The 18,590-nt window shown below is 33.8% G+C and overlaps 2 protein-coding genes across 4 annotated transcripts in view; one reads left to right on the top strand and one right to left on the bottom strand.

Moving 5' to 3' along the window:
• LOC127879640 (uncharacterized) overlaps positions 1-4,811 on the top strand; it is a 51,903-nt gene extending 47,092 nt beyond the window's left edge. For both annotated transcript variants that reach the window (XM_052426618.1, XM_052426619.1), the window contains exons 5-6: positions 8-181; positions 1,698-4,811. In XM_052426618.1, the coding sequence (XP_052282578.1) occupies positions 8-181; positions 1,698-1,764 (241 nt within the window). In that variant the 3' untranslated portion in view covers positions 1,765-4,811. The remainder of the gene's footprint in view (positions 1-7; positions 182-1,697) is intronic.
• Positions 4,812-7,615: 2,804 nt separating this feature from the next.
• The window catches only part of LOC127879622 (collagen alpha-1(II) chain-like), a 123,861-nt gene continuing 112,886 nt past the window's right edge, over positions 7,616-18,590 (bottom strand). The window contains exons 2-12 of one of the 2 annotated variants that reach the window (XM_052426586.1): positions 14,528-14,711; positions 14,121-14,201; positions 13,689-13,769; positions 13,089-13,271; positions 12,652-12,723; positions 12,095-12,121; positions 11,582-11,653; positions 9,661-9,711; positions 9,395-9,475; positions 8,750-8,855; positions 7,616-8,524 (exon numbers count right to left, since the gene is read on the bottom strand). In XM_052426586.1, the coding sequence (XP_052282546.1) occupies positions 8,518-8,524; positions 8,750-8,855; positions 9,395-9,475; positions 9,661-9,711; positions 11,582-11,653; positions 12,095-12,121; positions 12,652-12,723; positions 13,089-13,271; positions 13,689-13,769; positions 14,121-14,201; positions 14,528-14,711 (945 nt within the window). In that variant the 3' untranslated portion in view covers positions 7,616-8,517. The remainder of the gene's footprint in view (positions 8,525-8,749; positions 8,856-9,394; positions 9,476-9,660; positions 9,712-11,581; positions 11,654-12,094; positions 12,122-12,651; positions 12,724-13,088; positions 13,272-13,688; positions 13,770-14,120; positions 14,202-14,527; positions 14,712-18,590) is intronic. The other variant, XM_052426585.1, reaches the window with a different exon arrangement.

Consider the following 18,590-nt stretch of genomic DNA (forward strand, 5'->3'; position numbering starts at 1 on the left):
ATTTTAGACCTAACAGCACATGTAACCGCGGCGAGTGCCTGCAGATGTTCCGACACCACTGGATGCTTGTGTGGGACGAGCGACTGAGTACTTGGCCGCCGGTCACCTTCCTTCCGGTCGAGGTGCCGTCCCATTGCCAGTGCGTCAACGTCGGGAGGGCAAAGAGGAGGCGAAGGAGATCGTAAGTTATGCCATAACTTGTATACTACTGTTCAAAATGTGTTAATGTGATGACACAAATTCACGAATCATTAAAAAAATGATGTTCGTTTTATTGTTATTTATCATAAATTATGAACAACGATTTTTTGTTATGATGCATAGGAATTAAGTCGCTTAACACGCTTTAAAACGAGGAAGAGTAATTTAATGCCCGACGAATAACGATGTTAAAAAAATATTTTGATCGTTACATAATCTGTAAAACATTTCTTCAGTTAAAATAAGAACAATATTTAATAGGGCATGTTTTGCAGCTTTATAATGTGTTAGTTAAGGACTTGTTTCCCCAACGATAATAGTGTTCTTGTTTGAAGGATGACAAGTCAAAACCATACTGGAAGATTTTACGAACTTCCCTAAGATGGGAACCAGTCTTTTGTTTTAGCCATGACTAATTTCACGGTGGTTGAATGCGTTATATATATCCTCGACAAGCTTTATCGATGTTTTACGACATAATTTCATGTCTTGTGTAGCAAAAAAACCCAGCATGTTCTGTATGATAAGTTAACAGGAATTCCAATACATGAATACTATTTACCTGATTATTGTTTGATGCCATTTATTCTAGTGGTATAGTTTTAGTCGCATACGTCTAGTTTTCGCCAGTTTAGGTAACTGTTTAACCGAGTCTTTATTTTATATGGATTTATTTTTTCATAAATAAAATAATAACGATGTATCTTTTTGCAATAACCTTAGTTTACTTTTGAACATCTTCACAAATACACTGCATTTTTTTATCAACACAAAGATACATAAAATTGTCATTTTTGTCTGACGTATTGGTAGCCGTAAAGCTGTTTTTCATATTCTTACATCATGAGTAAGTAAAGCATCATCTCGATCATTAAAATAAAAATATTAAACATGGGAAACACAAAAACTTATAAAATATGGTCCAGCGCCCAAACCTGAACCAGAGGCCGTATTCCAGTAGCTTCTAAAGTTAAAAAAATAACTTAAGTTGAAATATTGCGCAATATTTTTTCTTATCTCCGACATTTTTTCTTTAAACATAAGATTTCACTTAAGTTAAATTCTGGTAGCTTCATAAACTTAATAAATTTCTTTACTCTGTGTATTTTTCTCATATATTCAAAATTAATTTAACTTCCTTTAACTCTAAAAGGAATTTCTTAAAGAGAAATACTAAGCGTCTCATGTTTTGTTTTTGACATTTCAAATTTAACTCAAGAAATTTATTTAAGAAATTTCTTAACTTAAGTGAAAACTTAAGAAGCTACTGGTATACGGCCCCTGAACTCAAGTTTAACAGAATATATGTCTCAATTCGGCCAATGAAATGAACAAATCATGTAACTCATTTTTATCAGAGACATACTTCGATCGTCAAAATTTAAAAATATCACAACCGCCGCGATATTATTATGCACACGTAGATAAAGTATGTCTCAAATATACCGGAAATAATTTAGATTGTCATTTTTAGTTGTGTCATTATTTGTTTTCAGTTCGTGTGCGGTTACCAACGTGTATATCGAAATGCGTGAGCATCAAAACGACATCCCCACCGGGTGATACTAGCTAAACAAACTGTGCCGAGAAAGTCCATGCATTTAGTGAGTGTAGGCAAAACAGAGATAACTGTGTTCAATAATTATATAACAATGAAGCTGTTAAAACAGTGAGAGTTCATGAACTAACGCTATATAACAATGAAGCCGTTTAAACAGTGTGAGTTAATGAACTAACGCTATTGTATCATTGTGCTAAATTGCCTATTTAATATACAGTGTGGTTACTATAATTTAATCTATATACTGTCATATTGCGTTAATCAACTGTGATATGACAAACTTTATTTAGCTGTTAATTGATATTACTGTTATTGCTATACTTTATTATGTTAATTATGTTTATTTTAAAGCTATTTATAAATGAAAGTGTTCTATTTTTGTAGCAGACAATAGAATTTATTTAATCATCTCATCATACGTTGATTTTGTTTTAATTTCTGGTTACTTTTTATGCTCCCCGAAATAAAATTTCGGCGGAGCATATAGTCGCCAGTTTGTCCTTCCTTCCTTACTTCCTTACTTCATTCCGTCACACTTTTGTTACCGTTTCTCATCGCGCCTTCATTACTTTACCAATCTCTTTCATATTTGGTATGTAGGTACCTTGCATGGACCTCTACCTTTTGATGAGGTTTGAGGTCTCTGGGTTCAAGGTCAAGATCACCGAGGCTAATAATATATTTTCCTTCACGCTCTTGTTACAGTTTCTAATAGCGCATTCAATACATTACCGATCTCTTACATATTTGCAATCAAGGTACCTTGCATGGACCTCTACCTTTTGATGAGGTTTTTGGTCACTGGGTTCAAGGTCAAGGTCACCGAGGCTTATAATAGATTTTCCTTCACGCTTTTGTTACAGTTTTTAATAGCGCCTTCAATACATTACCGATCTCTTACAAATTTGCAAAGTAGGTACCTTGCATGAACCTCTACCTTTTGATGAGGATTGAGGTCACTTGCCCGGGGTCAAGGTCTCCGAGGCTAATAATATATTTTCCGTCACGCTTTTGTTACAGTTTCTCATATGGCCTTTAATACTTTACCAATCTCTTTCATATTTGGCATGTAGGTACCTTGCATGGACCTCTACCTTTTGATGAGGTTTGAGGTCACTGGGGTCAAGGTCAAGGTCACCGAAGCTAATACTATATTTTTCCGTCACACTTTTGTTACAGTTTCTCATAGAGTCTTCAATATTTTACCGATCTCTTAGATATTTGGCATGTAGGTACCTTGCATAGGCCTCTACCTTTTGATGACGCTTTTGTCATTTGGGGTCAAGGTCACCGAGGTTAATAATAGATTTTTTAGGTGGTTATTAACACATAGATTGACAAGCGTATCATCGGGGAGCATCCATCGTTTTCAACGATACTTCTTGTTTACACATGTTATGCAAGTTAAGATTAATAGCATATTTATATTGCACACTAAAAAAATCCACATTTTTCCCGAAAATAAAACAAAATGTGATTCATATGATTTACGTACATGGATTCTTAATAAATTATGTGTCACATTTTTTTTATCAATTCAGTTGCTAATAAAATTCTTAAAAAAAGAAATTAATTAATAAAATTTTTCGAATTCCGTGCTTAGGTTTAACATTCATTTTTTTTGTTTATTTATATACTATAATTTGCAAACATTTGATTGTAAATTAAGCGTTGGATCGCGATAAATGATTACACAACCTTGATAGCCATGCATTATAAATGCACAGTTTTACTTATTTAAGGAACATGTCAAGCTTACATATTGTAAGTTACATCAAATGTGAATATGCTATATGTAATATGGCACTTAAGACACTGGCCACGGGGTTAACTCCTAAGACGCATGACGACACATATTTTGTTATGGTATTTATTTAGAATTGATGTGAGATTAGATTAGACATTTTAAACAGGTCGAACCCCCAAAAGCTGTATATTGACCGTTGACCGTTTCAAGGCGGTTACACATGCGCTGTATTAATTATTTCCGCTAAGTGTTGCATGCTATGTAGCTGATAGTAACAAGTATTTGATTCCTTAAAATGTTTCTGGAGCTCTTTTTTTGCTATGTGTATTAAGTAAATATGCGTGTTTTTCTTTACTTTCAAAGTGTGAATAATTTCATGGTTTTCGAATTTGTGTTCTTTCGTTTTGCTCAAACCTTTACAGTCATGGTAGATTTTCCCTGTAGTTAAGGCGTGTAAGCTGTTTGTGGTTTTTAAATTATATACATGGTTTTAAGATCTCCGAACAGATTTTCCAGGTTATTAAACAAGTGTTTCTATTTTTTTAATATGTTTTTCATATACAGAAACGGCTAAACATAATATTGCCACAAATAAAATTATGTTGAATTCAGCTAACAAGTAACAGATACACTGATAAAAAAAACACAAAAAAACAACAACAACAACCTCAGGCTCAACAAGCATTGAATTTCTAGCCATTATCCGATGTTAAGAAGGCGATAACGAAAATCATGAAAGCCGAAGTGAATATGAGTCGTGTTCCGTGAAAACTGGGCAAAATGCATGTGCGTAAAGTGTCGTCCCAGATTAGCCTGTGCAGTCCGCACAGGCTAATCAGGGACGACACTGTCCGCTTTAATGGTATTTTACCGAAAATCTAGTTTAAGAGGAAAGTGTCGTCCCTGATTAGCCTGTGCGGACTGTACAGGCTAATTAGGGACGACACTTTACGCACATGCATTATGCCCCGTTTTTTCAGAACAAGACACAGCACTCAACTTAAGTAAAGCACTCAATTTCCTTGAAATAATTTATCCTTTGTCAGTTGAAGAAAAATATCAGCGATTTTATTTATTATGTGTTATTGCTTGTTGATTTGAGTGCAAATTTGCCTAATGACCAATCAAAGGGGACATATGTGCACTCATATATTTTGTTTGCATAGTGTACATGTACATTGAATTGAAATGGAAATTGTATATTTGAATTGAGTAGTTATTCGTAACATGAACTTCAATCATGTTTGTTTCCAAGTGAAATTTTGTTAAAAATGGCTATACGTGTATATACTATTTTAAGCATTTCGTTTTTGTTTTCTGTTTTTGATGATATATGGTCAAAAGCTGATTTGCGGTTACTGCGCTTAGTTACACCATCTACATACATGTAATAAGTAACGTTCTAAACTGGAGTTTAGTCCATCCAAAAGAACTACTTATAAATAATACCTCTCAATAAATATATTGGATTATTATACATTCGCGAAATACGGAGCTATTTGTTATTTGTTATTGTACACGTTTGTATACATCTCTAACTTTAAGCCAAAGCAACCTCTTTTATGTCTGTGTACGTGTTTAATTATCCAAGATGGATGGATTATTTAGATATAAAGAGGAAATGTCCTGTAATGTCCACTCTTGTAGGCCCAAATGCAGTCTCATCTGATCTTGCACGTATTGTTCAGACACATTTTAAGGTACATTGTATGTCAAGGCCGACATTTTGAGAGTATCCCCGAGATACATATGACATCTCAGAAATCTCATTCGCGAATGTTGAGTTGTAAACGATACTTATATAAGCTATAGAGTATTTTCTTAGTCGCCTGGCTAATGTGGGTGCTTAACCCATTTATGCCTAGCGTCTAGAAAAAAAGGCCTTGGCAAACAGCGTAGATCAAGATGAGACGCGGCATCATGCGGCGTCTCATCAGGATCTGCGCTGTTTGCTTAACATAATTTCTGTAAGAAATATTCTTAATATAGAAATAAATATACTAGACATCCCTAATTTTGGAAATAAATTGATCCAATTTAAAAGGATGGGAGAGTCCACTAGGCATAAATGGGTTAACTGGTTAACTCTACTGATGCACGCTATTCAAACGTGGAAAATATCGGATTTGAAATTGCATACGAAGCAAAACCAACGAGCTCGGAATGTATGGTGCTCTCATATTCATTCGAGGTGGTCGACATATGTTCTAATGACCTACTTAGAAACAGAACATGCCGCCGTGGAGTAGTGGCTTTGATATTCGCTTAGCTAACGAGAGGTCATGGGTTCGACTCCCACAGTAGGAGCATTTTTTATATCTCACAAAAATGCATTGGGTATTGCTTTTACACAAGAACAGGACTCAATCAATCGTTCTCTTCGCTTTAGGCTTTCGATATAATTAAGCTGAAATGCATAGGTTTCAACAATAAAACACATGTTATGCAGTATACGCATTGATGTATGTGAGGTCTATAAAATCAAAAGTGGCCAACAGATGAAGCCAGCAGATATAATGGATCAACTAATAAATACAAGCTTACCCATACACATCCATAAATATTTCGATATATATTATATTTGCCTCACTATGAAATGTATATGAGAACCTTCAAATATAATGTTAGTTGAGACGTATTCAGTTATGCAGTAAAAATGGAAAATATAACTGTGTAGCAAATACCATCCTCTTTATATATTATATCGTATTATATATTGCCTATAATATCTTACATGCTAACGCTCACATCTAAAAACTAAACGAAAATGGACTAATTATAGACTCCACGCACAGCTTTCATCAAGAAAAAGCTTGTTTATGTTATGTTTATTTATGTGCATATATTTTAAAATAAAACATAACTTATGAGACCTGTGGAATAAAACTACATCTCATACGCACACAACTCGACCAATTAGACTTTTTACCATGTGTTGATAGCATATGCATTTCCTTATATACAGAACAACGCGTTGATAACTTTATCCATTTCGATAACTTTACCCGTTTTAATTGACGATTGTGCATAGCCGAAACGAAATTAACTATTCATCTCATTGTCGTTTGTTTTGCTGTTTTGTTAAAAAGTATAAAAGGTTGTGTGAAGACAATTTTTGGAACGATTTAACAAATATTATTTTTATATCGAAAATGTGTAAAATGAGCCATTGAGAATTGTTGTTTTTTCTTTTAATGATACACTTGTTATAACTGACTACATGCATGTATATTATATATGCCTTGTAGTAGAGTTGTGACAACTGACTTAAATACAAAATAAGTAGTATTGTTTACAAATATTGATAATTGATGCAGTGTGGACAAGAACTGTATAATCAAGAATTCGAAAATAATTACACTTGAAATACGGGCAGTAATATACTTTTTAACAGAAACGCTTGCCTTACACAATTGTCGCCCTTTACTCTGTACAATTCATACATTATACGTTCTTCAACAGGAACCTGTTAATGAATACAACTGCTATTTTCCCAATATATTCGGTTGTTCAGACGGAACCAGGGTGGTCGTATAGTTAAACTTGATATAAATAGGATACCATTTTTTGTATTTCGCTTAAGAACGTTAAAGAACCTCAATGAAATACATTTCACGTATGTAAATAAATATTAACCAGTTAAGGTAATACCGTTGCGAGTAGATTCGTGTTTAATTAGTAACCGTTGTAGTCGGATTCCAACCCTTATAACCATTTCAATTATATTCTTGTATTTAAACGCAAGGAGATGTGCAAGATGAACGTGACGTCCACATCTAGAGGAGATCGTTTGCTACTTAATAGCTTGCTATGACGTAATCTGCATCTCTGTTTGACGTCACTAGCGAATGGCACGGAAGAAATGCGGTTTTGAAATCGTATGATCCCAGGGTAGAGACGCCAGCGTTTTACCAGAAGAAAAAGCGTCGGCTTCGCATTTGTTACTACACAAACATCACTGTCACACAAAGGACGATCGTACAGATTTGAGAAAATATAAATAAAAAAGTGTTTATGCAGTATTTTATTAAACAATAAAAAAGAAGAATGTTTGTCAACATTCAATTATTATAAACACTTATGCACAATCTAACGTTCGTAAAATACACACATACCGCATCATTTGATCAAATTGCATATTCTTGCATTCAAATTGCAAAAAAAAAACACATTTAAACTTAGAAACATAAAATGTAAACAATAAATGGCAATTGTAAAACAAATCATAGAATTATTCGACCATTATTTGTGAAAAGTAAATATACATTATTTAACTAAAATACACACTTGAAGAATAGCTTGTACTTATTCGCGTGTGTACTTAACCCATTTAAGCCTAGTAGACTCTCCCATCCTTCTAAATTGGATAAATTTATTTCCAAAATTAGGGATGTCTATTATATTTAATTCTATATTTAGAATATTTCTTATAGAAATTCATTTAAGCAAACAGCGAAGACCCTGATGAGATGCCGCGTCATGCGCCGTCTCATTTGGGTCAAGGCTGTTTGCCAAGGCCTTTTTTCTAGACGCTAGGAAAAAATGGGTTAATTTTGTATACATTTTTCGTGCTTGTGAAAGATAATTATGATTGTGCGCATGAAAGAACGGATACCTCGGACATTCGATTACTTTACCATAACGACAGCCGACATGCATTAATGGTATTTATTTATAGCGGAATAATCATTGAGCAATAACGCACATTATTACATAAGAATATATGAGTTGTGTGTGAACAATTCAATTTAAAATCAAGGCTGTCAATGATTTTAATAAAAATAAAAAAGGTTGCTGTAATTAAACAGTCCATAAAACACACGTTACGTTAGCTTTTGATTGCGTTGTGTTGCTTAACGTGATGCTATTCCAAAGAAATAGCCGAATATATTAAACAATGATTGTATGCATAGGCGCTAGAATTACAGAATAAACCAGTCACTATCTTATGAGAATTGAGCAAATCAATTTCAAATACCGTTCCTAGATGACGAGCCTGTTTTCACTTTCAAAATCTGAAGAAAAAAAGAACAGACGAACAAGTGATACAGTTTTTTTCTGTCATACCATCAACATCATAAACATTTCAAGATTTCCATAACTGTCTCGAAAAAAATGTCAGATAAAAATAGAGTACGCGTTATCGCGTTGGAACACTTTTTTAATTCAGTTGCCGCACAAACAAACAAAAGCATTTAAAAAATAATAAAAATATAAAATGAATGATGAATGAGACTTACAAAAATGACAAGAAGCAATGAATCTTGAGGATCAATAGAAGTGGGATGCACGAAGAAAACGTCGTTGTAGCCAGATTGTCAGAACTTCCTCCGCTAGATCGCGCATCTAAATGGTTAAATCATGAAGAAAGTGTGACTTATGCAAACTATAAAGCATTGCTTATAAATAACAGAGTTTATTTTTCATACTATAATCATTATATTATATTAAGGAAGGCAAGAATGTGTGAATCTAGCAAAAGTATTATGAAATATCATACGATAATATTAGCTTCTATACATAATATCATAATATGTACATTAAGTTCATTTAGTATGTGTTTTATATCTATCGTTTAATATATGTGTCTTGTTCTAAGAAAACTGGGCATAATGCATGTGCGTAAAGTGTCGTCCCAGATTAGCCTTTGCAGTCCGTACAGGCTAATCAGGGACGACACTTTCCGCTGTTATCGTTTAAATGAAGTCTCTTCTTAGCAAAAATCCAATTGAGGCGGATAGTGTTGTCCCTGATTAGCCTGTGCGGACTGCACAGGCTAATCTGGGACAACACTTTACGCACATGCATTTTGCCCAGTTTTGTCAGAACGCGACTCATATGAATACCGTGAAATGAACTATGTATCTTAATATCTGTACGCATACCTCTTGCACCGGAGTTACTCCCTTTGCTTCTCGGCGCCTGGTATTCCTGTTGTGGTATTGAGCTGAGCCCAGACTGGTCGCCTATCAATGACATTGTCACTCGTATATCACGTACTGTCATGCATCACGTACTGCATTATTAACATTATTAACGATGCAATTTTGGCACCAACCTCGTGGTCTATGAATAAAGGTACCATAATGATAACACTGTTTGTAAAACATATTTAATGAATGATTAAGTAGAAAACTATACGTAATCTTACCACTGGGCAGAACGTTCACAGCCCTCAGATTTGGTCTTTCTTTGTTCCAAACTAAAAAAAAAAACAAGAAAATGTTACCAAAATATTTCACCACGGTTATGAAGAATAAGAAACATTTAATTGTAAAGAAACAAATAACCGTCTTGAAACAGCCCACGATGCAATATAAATATAACATGCACTTGGCGTGCTACATCGCCTCAAGGGTAATTTTAACATATTTCACTCATCTTCACTGTTAAGTCCCATAAAATACTAATATGCTGGGGAGTCGTCCAACAACGACACGGATCTCTCTGAAGATTTAGAAATGTCGCGCCTTCCTGGTCGAAATGTAAGAAAAAAATCAAATCAACTCCACCATGTTAGACAAGTAATCCGTCAAACGGAGAAAATATTGAATCGACCTTCAAAATGTTTGGTATTTATTAAATCGATTAACGAGGTCTTGCATGAGTGTTAAATTGGAGAAATAAGTGTTATAAGTATTTGAATTATAGTACACATATAACATCTACCGCTGGATATTTAAAAAAATCTGACTGATTAAAATCTGATATGAGATCATTTAAATACTCGAATTGAAGATACGAACGCTATTTCGGATGACCAACAGCATAAGAGTGTGTTGTGATACGGTAATAATTAACATTTCAGACTTTCAAGATTGCTTGCAATTATCATGCTGGTGGTTTAATGAAGGTCAAAGTCTTCATGATATTTTTAAATTTCGAGCACCATAATTATTTTAGTGTCTTATTAACGATTACCATTATGTTAGTGTTTTTTTATCAATCATTCAGTTAGTGTTTGACTTACGATAAGAGTCGTTCGATGAGTGTTTAACCTACGATCACGGCCATTCAGTGAGTGTTAAACTAACGATCACGGTCATTTAATTTGTGTTTAACTAACGATTACAGTCATTCAGCTGTTAAACTTACGACCACAACCATTCGATTAGTGTTTAACTTACGATCACAGTCATTCAGAGAAATTATAAAATACGATCATGGCAATTCAGTTAGTGGCTAACATACGATCACGGCAATTCGGTTTGTGGCTAACTTACGATCACGGCCATTAAGCAAGTTTTCACTTACATTCAAAGTCATTTATATGGATAGTGTTTAACGTACGATCACAACCATTCAGTAAGTGTTTTACGTACGACCAAATTCATAATGTCAATGTTTGCCTCCGATGACAGTCATTAAGTTAGTGTTTTACTGACGACCAAATTCATAATGTCAATGTTTGCCTCCGATGACAGTCATTAAGTTAGTGTTTTACTTACGACCAAATTCATGATGTCAATGTTTGCCTCCGATAACAGTCATTAAGTTAGTGTTTTACTGACGACCAAATTCATGATGTCAATGTTTGCCTCCGATGACAGTCATTAAGTTAGTGTTTTACTGACGACCAAATTCATGATGTCAATGTTTGCCTCCGATGACAGTCATTAAGTTAGTGTTTTACTGACGACCAAATTCATGATGTCAATGTTTGCCTCCGATGACAGTCATTAAGTTAGTGTTTTACTTACGACCAAATTCATGATGTCAATGTTTGCCTCCGATGACAGTCATTAAGTTAGTGTTTTACTTACGACCAAATTCATAATGTTAATGTTTGCCTCCGATAACAGTCATTAAGTTAGTGTTTTACTTACGACCAAATTCATAATGTTAATGTTTGCCTCCGATAACAGTCATTAAGTTAGTGTTTTACTTACGACCAAATTCATAATGTCAATGTTTGCCTCCGATAACAGTCATTAAGTTAGTGTTTTACTTACGATCACAGTCATTCAGTTCATTTTTTACTTGCGATAACAGTTCAAGTTGTGTTTCACTTACAAGTCAAAGTTTAACTGCTTTTTTAACGACCACATTCATTATATTACTGTTCGACTTACGATCACAGTCGCCCTTCTCACCCCTTGGTCCAGGCGGTCCATGTGGCCCAGGCTCCCCTTTAAAGGCATGCCCTAAAGGTACATATGGTTACATGTAGAATCTTCAGCCGATGATCTACATGCGTGTATGTTTTAACGAATATAAAGTCTCAGTGGTATTCCATAAACCAGACTGTATTGGGAGTAAAATAATTTAAAAGTTCAATATACACATATTCGAGCTTTACATTATAATGTTCGGAAAAATAATTGATCGGTTTTCAACATCAGTACAATCTTTAAAGTAAACACATATTCACAGTATCATTTATGTAGCATTAAATTGTCTAAAATAGATAACTACGTTAAAAATTTACATTAAGACGAAAAATTGTTATACCAGTTCATGTATGCATATCCCGTAAGGAACACATGTATGACTGATTAAAAGCTGATTATTAAACTCATCTAAATAAATATTTTCGAAGAAAGATAATAATTTTAGCTAATAAAGTAGATACATGTGAATATTACCTTTATCTCCTTTAAATCCAGGTTCCCCTAAAACATTAATAAATGCTAATTGTGATAGAAAAACCGTGGAAGCTGTAAAAATGTTAAATTAGATATTATTCAACGCAGTTCGTGAATGACGTTTTTTCATAGTTACCTTAGCAGGGTTGATACATCACGTTTCACTAATCCAATTTTAGTTTAGTAATTCTACTTTGAACGCCAAACGTTCTACCAGAAATGTAATAATCGAGGTAAAAAAAGTCCAAATAATTTGACTTCTTTTTACGCTGCAGTACAGACAAGTAATAAAGATAATGGATATCAGCCCATTTATCACTGAGATCAAGATAATAATGTTAACCAGACAGTTGGGAGTATTACTCCAACTGTAGATCAAGTAATATGTATCTTTTTGTATTTACCTACAATGCTCGACACATTCCCAAATTCCCAAGACGCATAACATCGAAACTACAATTCGAATGCAAATATTATAAAAGGAATACAGTTTTGAAAACAAATTCTCACCGATGGGTTAAGAATATATTTGTTTAAAGAATAAAGCTTCTAGTCACCTATATCGCCCTTGTAGCCCGTAAATCCAATAAGTCCTCGTTGGCCCTTTTCACCTTTGTCGCCCTTTTCACCTTCCAAGTAAATAACCGCCAATTACATTTGAGCAGACTCGACTCCAAGTTTCATTCATCATAAGGCGGAAATTAAAAATGTTTCCACATGAGTGGTTCAAAAGAAACAATGATTATGTACCGTTAAATGGCAAAACGGCTGGACAAATATTAACCGAAAATTTCAATTTACGTATTAAAGTTGGAGTCACAAATTCCGTTTTGTTTTACTGGTAGTCATAATAAAGAATATGCGATGTATATGCCATATGTACGATGTGGAAATACATAAAAATATATCATAAGCAATTAAATTGTATTTCTGTTTCGATTAGGTTATTTTATCACTAAACCACCGACTAACGAACTCTAATAGAAAAACGTACATATACAGTTGATTCCATATCCCGGTGAACCCCGTTCTCCCAGCTCTCCCTTATCGCCCTTGAAGCCAGGCACCCCGGGTATGCCGTCTGTCCCCTTATTACCTTTAGGTCCCTCCTTGCCGTCTGGGCCGTGCTGACCACGCGGACCTTCCGGGCCCTGTGGTCCCGCTGGACCAATGGGTCCTAAAATGTTTTATCGACACTTACATTATAATTATGTTGGAAGTGATATAAATTTCCATAAATATCTTTGTAGCATTTCATCGATTTTATTGACTTATCTTGTACGTGTTTGGTTCTAAATCGATAAATATTAACAGTACATTATGAAATCTTAATATACAGCACAATACTTAGAAACCCGATACTTATTGAATGTGTTTGAATCACACATGCTTATTATACCCGTATTTAAATGTATTTTTTCCGCATGATACACGCTGCATGTAAATTGTCAATGCCTGAACTTGTCCATGGTACACTCAGTGTTTAAATGGTAAGTGCTTTCATTTCATTATCATATCCAGTGTGTGTAAATCGTAATTGCATATATTCACCATGCTGTATATTTCGTGTAAATGGACAGAAATGCATGCTTGCCTGATGGGCCGGGGTATCCTGCTAGTCCTTTATCACCCGTCAAACCAGGAATTCCGGTTTCACCTTTAGGGCCTGGATCCCCTGTTGAAGACAAAGACGAAAAAATGTAACAACAGTAAACAAATTGAAAACTGGTTTGATTGCTTTCAATCAACGAATGCTATTTTATGGCCAACGAATATTGCAAATTTTATAACTGCATTGATTTTAAATGGATTATAATTGTCAGTTGTGGTATTAAAAAACAGTAAAGTATGAGCTAATGTTTATGTCATAATTCGGCGTATTGTTATTTTCATAAAAAACACCATAAACAAGATATACTTGGCATCTTAAGGTACATTATGTAGCCCAAACACAATCACTTGTAACACATGCACGTGCAGACAAAAATGTAAAAGTGGTTATTGAATAAGACGTTTCCACGCTTACCCGGTTCGCCTTTAGGTCCTTCAAAGCCCATTAATCCTCTGTCTCCCTTCTGACCAGGCTCGCCTTTGTCGCCCGGAGAACCTGAGCACAGCACATATTGGGTACACTTATTGACTGACAGTTTTATGTTACTTTTTGTAATAATATTGCATAAACTGAGTCATTTAAAAGTAAAACTTACTGTAAGCCTTCAATAAGTTTACAATCGTGCCGAATTTACATAGTACCGTCATGCTAATCGTCAAGTTTCTTGCATTAATGTGCGGTTTTGGGTTCATGAAGTATTAAATCATACGTAATTGAGGTGTCAATTACTGTACACCTTTTTTCTATCGTTTAGTCTTTTTCAATACATATACCTGGGATACTATATAACGATAGAATCCCGAAGGATTCAATAAACCTACCAGGAAGGCCGTCGAATCCTAACGTTCCTGGTGGTCCCCTCTCTCCCGGTGGTCCCAGGTCCCCTTTCGGGCCGGGTTGTCCCGGGGGCCCCATGGTTACTGGCTCCCCAGATTGTCCTGGTGGATATCGACGAGCCTCACATACACTATACATTGTCTTGCAATATTCTTGAAGGTTCGAGGACTGAAACATGTGATAAGTTTTGCTAACATATAGTTCAAAATACGATGTTTGCAAAATATGCACAATCATTTTTACAACTGCATAGTCACGTGCCTTGTGTGTGTAGTCAAAACTGCAAATATAATTATCCAGACGTAACCTTCCGGGTATTTTAATGTACTCCGCAAAAAACTTTTGAATCCGACTGTTACATGTTTGCATTTTACTAAGATTCAAATTTAAAAGCCTACAAAGGAGATACAAAGGAGAAATTTTAATGAAAAAAAACCCCATAGCAAAATGAAATGGTCATTGAACAAGAGAGAAAAGAAGGCCAAGAGACATCGATTTAACCAACTGCGCTATCATGCTTGATAAATTATCCGGTGAACTATATTGAAAAACAATACGCACAATTATGTCAAAATGTGATCATACAAATGACCAAATTAAAAAAGCATCAAGTTATAAAATGCACAAGTTTTGCTTTTTATATATAGCGAGTGTTTTAGTTTTATAATTTATTGAATCACAGCCGTCAAACACAGATGTGTTTGTTTTATATGTTTTTAAATTTGGCTCGTTTATTAATGAATCCATACAAGCAGGTGGCTCCCATGATGAACATGCATGTGGATCTTTAGAAAAAGTTTACCTTTCCGGTATTTTTTAAATTCTACTTTTACTACTTTAGATGCAATTAATTAAGTAAACGATCACATATTATTGTGTAAATTACTTTTGAGGAAGTTTATTGATGCGTCTGACTTCAACATATGCCTGTATCGATTGCTTTGAAATGTATTTCAACCGCAACAATATGGGATCACAATCTTAACATTTTACGTTGAATAATAAAACTAACTTAGTATGTACTAAACGCATAACCTCCTTGAGATTTAAATGACTAGATACTTGCTTAATGTATTGCTGATACGTTCTTACTACTTTTCCATCGTTTATGGCATATACTGACTTAAATCTTTATATTTTGCAGACAAAAGTACAAATAAAGTTAAAACATATAATAATTATTATTAAAATAATAATACATATTATTATTATTGTCATTATAATTATCATGATTTATTTAAATACATACAATACAATATGTTTTATGCGAAAGTAATACCATAATGGCAGCATGTGTATTGTTAAGAAGCAATGTAAGGATTGACCAACTTATGCATATTTTAAAATTTAAAATGAAATGCACAAACAACAATTTTGATGGCGATTATATAAAGAATCATCGACCTCATTATCATAAATAAAATAATAAACATATATTTAAAAAAAAATAACATGCAACATTTCAAACAAATTCGCATACAATTGTATATGTAATGGTCGTTTTACTTTAGTTTACTTCGCCAATAATCATATCGGAATTACAAAGTTGATCAAACAAACCAACTTCATGTTATTAACGTTAGTTTGATCGATATAAGGATGAATAAAGGTTGAGTGTAAATGCGTTGATTTTGTATATGATGAACATTTTAAGCAAGTTGAAATAAAATATTTCGTTACAAACGTTCAAAGTATGCGTTTTCTTTTAGTTGTTTTCAATACATGTTTTGTCTTGAGTGTGCATTATTTTAGGACAAAAACTTACGAAGCTACTATTTCAAATACAGTTGCATGCCCAATATTCTATCACAAATCACTTTACAACTGGAACGTGTGTCGAAACAGGATAGTTGAGCAGGTTGTTAACTTTACATTTGCTAGAATAACCTGGGGAAAACATTACCGTAAACATTGTATAAAAAAACAACAACTTGAATTACGCGAACGCATGCAAACTTAATCAAAACAAAGTGAAAACCAGCGAGAGCTTCATTGTTTTCAGGGAAACTGCTGCAAGGTTTGATGTAATTACGTTAGCAACACGGAAAGATTAATGACAGCAAAATAATTTACAATAATTATAAACATATTTCGTTACATCATTTTAAACGAAATAAAGATTTATCTTGTCATTTATAAGAAATGTCATTATGCCGTAATGTCAATTGTACTCTTTTGAATCAGTTTTAATGAATGTTTTGAACGTTGGATTGACATAAGGCTGCTTGTGAAGTTCATGTGCATTGTGTTTCATAATGACGAAGTATGTTTAGACTACTTCTGGCACACATTTTTGTAATAAACATGTACTTATTTCATTTCATCTGTTCTAAAACTGTTGTTTTTATAATGTTGCTCTATTGTCTTTGACCACTAATTACCCATCGTTTTTAAATTAGATTAAGTGTGGGGTAAGCTAACCATCAATTGGTTTAAATCCTCAATGTTCTCCACTGACCGTTCCAAGATAATGAACCGAGTTTTGTAATTATCATATTATGTTTAATGTCGTTTTGTATGTATCGTCAAACATTGAATAGGAATTTCATCGCTTGCTTATATAAAAGACTATATGTCAATAATTTGTCTGATATCATATTTGCAATTTTCTTTCATATACTTGTAACAACATCTTTACATTGATATGAACATGGAATGTCCAAAAGCGTGATCCAAGAATTTTTCATGCAACAAGTGTCGTATATATATATATATGAATACATATTTATTGTGTTGATACATGTATCATTTGAGTCTCAGTCATCAAACATCAATCAGCAATACGTTGTTCATAAGAATAGTTATTGGGAAGTCGTTTATTATGTGACGGTTATGAACAGCACACTTAATTAGCGAGTAAGTTATATTTTCCACCAGCGGTTAAACGAATTAAAATGTGTTCTAAAATTGCATTTACTTATGTTATATGTTACATAAACATATATTACCTGATTAAACATTATAAAGCAATATAATATGAATATAAAAAACATTCAGTTTTTAGTTTTTTCACCGGTTATATCTCCCAGTGCACTCGTACGTGTTTGATTGTGTCATTGCATGCTAATCGTTAACACAATTTCAGGTATCATTTCACATTTGTATGTAATACACAGAATAACAAAAAAAACTATGACATGGATGCCAAACGTATCATTCATTATTCAGCGTTTTTGTAGCAAGGTTAGTATTTATATCGTATGTATTCAACACTTACCGACCAGAATATTTCCAAAGGTTAAGCCTCCTTCTGGCTTGTTATTAAATGTTAACTTATTTTGTGAATTGCAAAAAAAAACTGCGTTATTGGTTGAATACGTATATGTTAACTCACGACAAAAGACCTTTATGTCATACTGATACAATCAAGGTTCTATGAAATACTTTTTTAAAAGTGTGTACACATAAATGCTTTTCCTTTATCCATGGGTTAGATTAGCCAATTGTCATACAACGGATGTCTATATTTTATGTTATTGTTTGTGTAGTTTTGTATCGTTCATCGCACAAAATCATTGTGTTTGTGAACACGAAATGGGATGGCTACATCGGCGCTCTTGAGGCTGGGGAGTCCGTTTATATTGCTTTAACAGCCATTAATTTTAATACATTTAAGTTAACATCTTTCGAAAACATTGTTTGTGTTAAACACAGCAAAATAATATATATTCTCTAATAATGAAAAGTAAGATGAAATCAGTGTTAAAGGATTAGCTTTATATATTGATGCGTACAGCATTGTGATATTGCACAGTATTCACACTTCAACTTCCATATAGTATGCAAAACAGTTTTCAGTAGCTATTCACGTCACGTTTGTTCTTGTTAAATTGCAATCTTACTAGTTTACAAAGGCTACAATGATGCGTTTGTTTGTCGGTATATTATTCTTGTTCTAGACACTAACTAGTAAGACTAGACATGTTTGACGAACATATGCTTGTAACTAGACATGTTTGGCAAAACGCATAATCGTTCCAATTTCAATGTTTAAATCTTAATTATCTCAAACAAAAAGAAAATTCGAATGCAGCAGAATAGACTTTT

This window comes from Dreissena polymorpha, chromosome 4 (genome assembly GCF_020536995.1).
Source record: "Dreissena polymorpha isolate Duluth1 chromosome 4, UMN_Dpol_1.0, whole genome shotgun sequence".
Classification (NCBI taxonomy): domain Eukaryota; kingdom Metazoa; phylum Mollusca; class Bivalvia; order Myida; family Dreissenidae; genus Dreissena; species Dreissena polymorpha.